The sequence below is a fragment of the Haplochromis burtoni genome, unplaced genomic scaffold (genome assembly GCF_018398535.1).
Source record: "Haplochromis burtoni strain Fernald_Lab_line unplaced genomic scaffold, NCSU_Asbu1 Contig_1204, whole genome shotgun sequence".
Taxonomy (NCBI): domain Eukaryota; kingdom Metazoa; phylum Chordata; class Actinopteri; order Cichliformes; family Cichlidae; genus Haplochromis; species Haplochromis burtoni.
Window position 1 is genome coordinate 7,942 of NW_024583565.1, and position 7,402 is coordinate 15,343.

The 7,402-nt window shown below is 38.2% G+C and overlaps 1 protein-coding gene and 1 pseudogene across 4 annotated transcripts in view; both read left to right on the forward strand.

Moving 5' to 3' along the window:
* The window catches only part of LOC106632660, a 3,499-nt pseudogene extending 1,151 nt beyond the window's left edge, over positions 1-2,348 (forward strand).
* Positions 1,605-7,402, forward strand: part of LOC102302645 — a 10,724-nt gene continuing 4,926 nt past the window's right edge. For 2 of the 4 annotated variants that reach the window (XM_042216705.1, XM_042216706.1), the window contains exons 1-8: positions 1,708-1,971; positions 2,308-3,007; positions 3,566-3,630; positions 3,870-3,950; positions 4,457-4,546; positions 4,655-4,744; positions 5,014-6,886; positions 7,201-7,287. In XM_042216705.1, coding sequence (XP_042072639.1) covers positions 2,371-3,007; positions 3,566-3,630; positions 3,870-3,950; positions 4,457-4,546; positions 4,655-4,744; positions 5,014-6,886; positions 7,201-7,287 — 2,923 coding nt within the window. In that variant the 5' untranslated portion in view covers positions 1,708-1,971; positions 2,308-2,370. The other 2 variants (XM_005952018.3, XM_005952016.3) reach the window with 2 other exon arrangements.

Sequence of the window (7,402 nt, forward strand, 5' to 3'; positions counted from 1 at the left end):
TGAAGAAGAGTCTCCAGAGGATCAGAGTCCAGCTGGACTATGACAGGGGGGAGGTGTCCTTCTATGACCCTGAAGACATGACTCACATCTACACTTACAGAGACACTTTAACTGAGAAACTCTTCCCATATTTTAATATTGGAGAGGCAGGAGATGCCAAAACCTCTGATATCAAAATCTGTCAAAGTGAGATTTGATTGTAAAGTGATTCTTTATTTTAACTGTGATTTTTTTTTGTCTTGTTTTGTTTTGGGGTTTTTTCGTTCAGTCCAGCAGCTTAATTTTAGTGAAATTATTAATCAAACTGTCCAACTTCATTATGAGGGTTTTTTATTTTATTTTATTGATTCAATGGAACTATTAGCAATTCAATGAAACCAAAGGAACTTTTTCTTGTGAAAATCTGACTCACTCGAGTTTCTGTAAGGAACCTCAGGCTGCTTTCCACTTTGAGATTTGTGGAAAATTGAAAAAAAAAAAAATCATCCTATTATTACGTTTGTTTACAGTAAATGTAATAACTCATTATGGTTATTTTTCATTGCGTTTTCACTGTGTAACAATTGATTGTTTGTGTCTTCCTTTAAATGCCATTCCTTGCTGGAATATTGGTTTGACTAAAGAGTCATCTAACAGGAAGGGAGAGCATTCTGCTTCACCTGAATTTGGAGTCTGGTGCTTGCTATATGGCAGTGGAAAATGCTGTAATGGTTTTGGTCAAGCTATGACAGTGAAGAAGAGTCTCCAAAGGATAAGAATCCAGTTGGACTGTGACACAGGAGAGGTGTCCTTTTATGATGTTGATGGCATGGCTCACATATACACCTACAAAGACACTATCACTGAGAAACTCTTTCCATATTTGCATATTGGAGAGCCTGGTAGCATAAAAGTCTGTCAGACTGATATTTCCCCCATAGTGCGAAAGAATTTTGTAGTATAGTCAGTGTATCATGCTTCTGTGTACTGTATGCACTCATGACAAGTGTACTTAACTGTATGTTTATACACTACATGGACTGCATTAAACACATTAAGATGACTGTATGGAGATGAGTTACATTTGTGACTTTTTTATATTGAAAATAGTCCGTGACTGATTAGATTTTCTTTCATCCCACAAAAGAAATGATTCGTTGCTTGAGAAATTAGATATATTTTTGTTTTTAAAAAAATATGTTAATGACAATGATAATAACTGTAAACAAAAGGAATCTTTCTGTTTTGAAATGTACTGAATGTATTTTGATGAGATTTATCACCAGTAGGTGGCTGTCTATGTGGAAATGGTCAGCCAACAAACTGATCTTAGGTTGATAAGTTGGAACAGCACATACCAGATGCTGTCATGGCTACATGATGAGAAAGAACCAGTCTGGGTATCTCTTGCTTCTCTTCCAACAGATTTAACGCCACTTACGGCTGATGAATGTGACATCGTAAGGAAGGATGCAGTAACATTAATTTAAAAAAATACCTTTGTTTGCTCGTTATTGAGCTTTTACAGCGTGGCAGGAATTATTTTTAAATAAATACAATTTCTTCCACCTTTGGCTCATTAAATTTTTTTTAAGTGAAAGTCCAATTTATTTTATAATTGTAGAACTGTATCTTATTTTGGAAAAAATAGACGGAAGTTTTACTTTCTCAGTGATGCTGTGATGTAAACAACGACCACTACTTCCGGTTATGGCCGCAGGTATGGTTTTTCCTGATTTCTAAAGCGGTTTGCGGGAAATTAAATAGATTTTTTGCACACTCTGTTTATTTCATATCACTAATTTTAGAACTAGTATCAGTTTTACGGATATTTTTATGGTTTTTGATGCTGAGTGCGCTAACAGCTAACAGCTAGTTAAAAAAACTGACTTGATAGCACATTGTTAAGCTAGTTACGTTTTTCTCGTTTCGACTGTATTTGCAGCAGTTTAAACGCAACTGTCCATTTCTCGCTGTAAACATCAATGCCCAGTAAGTATTTCTTTTTTAAAAATATCATTCAGAGACTGATATGTTATTTGGTGCGGTGCAGCTTCAAGGGTCGGTGACCCACTCAGCTAAAACACATTTTGGTGCTAAGCTGACCTGTTTTTCGTAAAGCGAAAGGCTGATTTCAGTTACTACATTTTCCCTTCTTGCATGTTCTTACGTTTGCGTTTTCCAAAATGTTTTGGTATTGATTCATTATTTTATGATTTTTCTATTGTCTTCTGCCCGTTTTCAGCTTTGAAAACCTGAATTAAAAATTCAAAACACACCACAGAAAAGTAATGAAATTCTGGTATTATAATGTTCTATTTCTGTTAGGACCTCTACTCAAGGAAGTAAAGGAGACTTTCAAGCAGTGAACTTTAATGGTGATGGAGAGTGATGGATAACCCGACAGCAAATAAGAGCCACATTCCCTGTCCGTCTTGGATGGCCCAGAATGGCTGGTCAGGAGCTTCATCTCAGAACCCGCTTGTCAGCCTTCTCCCCACCTCCTATGACCACATGCAGGCATCTCATCAGAGTTGTACTAACAACTTGAACACTGTATCTTCCAGAAACAACCCTCATGCTGACATGTATAAAACCTCTCATATTGGCAGCATTCCATCATCCAGCTCGCTGTTTGCCACAGATATCCCAAATCTCTCTCAAGGTATTTCTTTTAATCAGCAAAGCTCTAACCTTTCATCGATCATGGTATCAGCGAACCAAGGAAAAAATGTTACCCCACCAGCTCTTCGACAGTCAAACCAAGGACTTGAGCTTTGTGGGCCCCAGGATTTATCTGTTCTCTCATCCCACAATGCCTTCAAAACATTTCAAAATCCAATATCCAGTCAGGGTTTGTCAAGTGGGATTCAAGGTCTACCCCCCTGCCTGCCGTCATGCAGACAACATCAAGCTGCTTTTGACGGAGAAAATGTGGAGTCCGCTCATGGTGCAGGAAACACTCAAAGCTACACCTCATCCACCTCTCAGGAGCAGCGTGAGTGGTTACCTTCATCACATTGCAGAGGTAAGCTGTAGCTGTATTACATGCATGTTTCAATGTATTTTTTCATATCATATTAATGTAGGTACGCATGCAAGGTTGGATTTAAACTCGGTCTAAAGCAGTGTTTAGTATTTTAGTTGGTGCATTAGTTAAGCGGCTTACATAAATGCAAATAGTTGATTAAGTGTTAGGGTTTTGAGGGGTGTTGAATCCTATTCTTGCTATCACAGGACAAGAGAACAACACTGTATGACAAAGCTAACAAATTAAATTCTTGAATATCTGATATTTAAGGAAAGCACTTGTTTTACTTGGTTTGTTTTGTTTCTTTTTTGTTTTTGTTTTTTGGAAGTGTAAATGTTTTTAAAGTCTTTTAGCTCTTCCTCACACAGTCTTTAAAAATGTAGCCAAAATTTAAATTTAGTTACGTTAGACTGATCTAATTTGTCTGTTGTGGATTGTTATACTTTAAAAAATTTAAACTAAAAAGTTGACCTTGTTTCGCCTGTCTAAACAAGTGTTTGCAGAACAGTTTAACACTTTGTGTGTTTGTTTTTAACTTTACTGTCTTCTCTTCAGGAGCTGTGAATGACCCCGTCCCAAAAGAAGCTGTTCAAAACAAAAACATAAATAGATCTACTACGGTGAGGAAAATAACAGCAAATGCTGTTTGATGGATGATTTGAAGATATTTGCATTTTTCCACACCTTTTTGCTTTTACAGAGGTTTACATTTTAAGTCCCTTTTAACTGTAGCACTGCAATAAAGGCAAAATCTTCCCTTTTAACCGACATCATGTTAAAGAGCCTTGGAGATTTTAGATGATTACTACTATAACTATTATATTTTGTCCTGTAAAGGTTTTATTATGTCTGCTTTCAGGCCAGCAGTGAAAAGCGGCGTTCAGATGTTTTACAGCAGCGCGCTGAGCTGCTTAAACAACTGGCAGAGATGGATAAACTTGTAAGTGTGCAAGGGCATTTTTTTTAAATAAAGAAGGTAATTGATGCTTTTAAATAGTTCCCAACAAACATAGTTGAAACCCTGATAGCACATCTCTGGTCAAAATTGTGCGCAGTACAACAACAAAAGCAGAACTGTGAAGTGGTGGACACACCGATTCATTTGTTAACTAAGTAGTCACGAACAGATGGGAACACATTTTCTCCATGTACAATAAGTAGAATTACGAGAGTCTGTTATTGCTATTTGTGTTAACATACATCAATTTTGTCTCATATGTTGCAATATGAACTTAAGTTAGTTCCCCCTGCCCATAATGTCGGCGTCTCCCAGACTGAAAGACGTGGTGTTTAATTTTCTTTCTTGCTAGAAAGTGTAATGATGAAGTTGATGTTTTCTCAAAGTCAAAATGTTTGCTGGGTTGGTATCTAGTATTAATACTTTAAAATTATTAAAGAAAATTCTACACAGTTGCTCCCTGCTTACTTCACTTTCCTCCTGTTAAGCTAAAAGCATTGCCATCAGATAACAGCAGTGATGGGCAGTCGTCAGATGATGAGCCACCTCAGTGTGAACAGACTGCTGCAAATTCAAAGGTAACTGCACAATAAATTATGCCTGCACGTTCTTTGGGCTTTTCATATGCTGTGTGATTGTCAAGGTTGTTATCACATCATATCACCTTTTAATTATTTCTATTACAGTCGTGTAATTCAGCAAATGGTTCTTCACCTTCATACTTTGACGAAGAAAATGATGCTTGTGATACGCCAGAGTCACCTGCAGAATCGCTGGTATTTACCTGCATTTTTTACTTTGCTTATGATATTAAATTTTGCATGCTGATTACAGCATGTTGGATTTTATTATTGTATTACATTATGAATTGTAAATTATCATTAATAATAAAAAGTGAACATAACCTCGTGTTTTGGGGAAACTGAAAAGGACTTTTTTGAAGGGGAAAATGTTAGAGGTTTTTAATTTGTTTATCTTTGTTTTTCGTTGTTGTTTTTGTTTAATCTTAAGTCAAGGAAAAAAAGATTTCTTTTATTTCTTTCAGAAAAAGGAAGTTGTTTCAGACATGTCAGGGGAGGACGATGATCAGGATTACTCACCAGGGAGTGATGAAGAGTTCAAAGAAGGTTCTTCAGATGAATCCAGTCATAGCGATCCAGAGTCCCCCGTGAGTGAAGAACCGCACCAAGAAGAGCAGAACTCAAAATCAGAAAATTCTTCAGGAAAGGATAAAGGAGTCACTCCTATAAAAAGGAAACCTATGATTAGTCAGGCAGAAGCGTCACAAACGCCAGTGTTGCCAGCTGTAAAACGACCAAATTCAAAAGCTCGATTTTATGACAAGAAGAATTACTGCTTGTTTTGCTCCAAGCCGGTATTAAAACTGTCACGGCATTTTGAGTCAATTCACAGTGACAAACCAGAGGTTGCAGCTGCATTTCAGTATCCCAAACACTCCAAAGAAAGACAAAATATATGGAAAAAATTAACAAATGAAGGAAACTTTGCACATAATAAAAATGTTTTGAAAACAGGAGAGGGAACTCTTGTCGTACGACAAAGACCGAAAGTGCTTGGACAGGCCCGTGACTTTCTTCCTTGTCTTCACTGTCATGGTCTTTTTGTGAAGAGAAACCTGTTCAAACACATGAGGACGTGCCCAGCGAAAAGCAAGATTGAAAAGGATTCAGGTATTGGAAAAAAGCGCATTGCATCAATGTGTGTGCTGGCAACTGTGGACTGTGAAGACCGTGGCATAAGTGATGTCGCTAGGAGCATTCTGAATGAAATGATATACGATGATGTGACGCGAGCTGTCATGGATGACAGGATTCTCTTGCAGTTTGGGGAATACATGTACAATCATTATGGCCGTGATGCGAAAAAGCACCCATATATAAGACAAAACCTTCGTCAGATAGCAAGACTTGTGGTTGAGGCTCAAAAAACGACCCCAATGAAGAAGCTGGAGGACTTCTTTCACCCTTCAAACTTCCAGCGTGTGGTGTCTGCAGTGAACGTCCTGGCAGGCTATGATTCAGAAACCAAAATTTACGCCGCTCCTTCCGTTGCAATCAAGCTTGGCCACAGCCTGCAGAAGACCTGCAGTATTGTTAAGGAGAACGCGGTAAAGTCTGGTGATACAAAACAGGCAGAGGCTGCTAAAAACTTCCTCTCTGTGTACCAAAAGAAGTGGACTAAGCTTGTTTCTTCAGCCGCATTAAGAAGTCTCAGAGAAATTAAATCAAAACGAGCAAAGCAGATACCACTTGTTCAAGATATGAAGCGCTTGCATTTCCACTTGGAGAAGGTTCATACTACAGCTGAGAAGAATCTACGAGACAGTCTTTCTACAGAAAATTTTGTCGCACTGGCCAGAGTCATGCTTTCCCGGATAATCCTCTTCAACAAGAGAAAACCTCGAGAGGTTGCAACGATTCAGCTGACGGAATTCATGTCACGAACAAAGTCAGATCCGCCTGATGACTTGGACCCGTCTGTCACAGAGTTGGAAAAAACCATGTGTAGGTTCTTCACCAGAGTTGACGTACGTGGGGACTGTGGGAGAAAAGTCCCTGTTTTACTGAAGCCCTCATTTGAGTCGGCTCTGGAGCTTCTAGTGGATTCTCGTGAGGCATGTGGGATCACCAGTAAGAATCCCTTCGTCTTTGCCCGACCAAATGCTCTATCTAACTACAGGGGGACAGATTGTCTTCAAGGATTTATCAAAGAATGTGGAGCTCAAAACTCTGAAGGTCTGACATCAAAAAATGTCCGCAAGCATTTTGCAAAAATGTTACAACTGATGAACCTGGATGAAAATGAAGCCAACCAAATTTTTGGGCCTAATAACAAAATTCAGATCCTGCGGCAGTGCAATGACTCCACACTGGATGATATTGAAATGGATTCTGAAGGTAATAAGGCTTATAAAAAGCAGGCCTACACTACTTTAGACTAATTGGCACTGGTTCCTGACTCCCATCACTAGCTAGAAATATAAGAAAAAAGTAAGAAAGTTGGATATTTTTAACTGGTTAAAAAAAACGTATGCCATGAGCTACTCAGTTGTGATTGTTTGCGGAAGGCAACATGCTGAGTGAATTTATAAAGCTGGAGTCACTCAGTTAAGTTAAAAAAACAAGTGTGTAAATCCTGCAATTTATTTGAAGAAATGTGTGTATACGTGCGGGGATTGCTGAGAGAAAACATCTTTTTGTCTTTAATCCAGCTGACTCGTGGGATCATAGTGAAGGCAGACCAGCATCTCTTAATCAACAAAAACATGGAGGAAAAAGTGCCAACAAATCTATCAGAGGTAATCATGGTGAACTTTAACAGACTTTCTCACGTTTCTTTTTCATTTTTAGCCAAAAAAAACAGGACAGAAAAAAGTAATAAATGGCAGCTAAGTCATTAAAAAAATAGCAGGT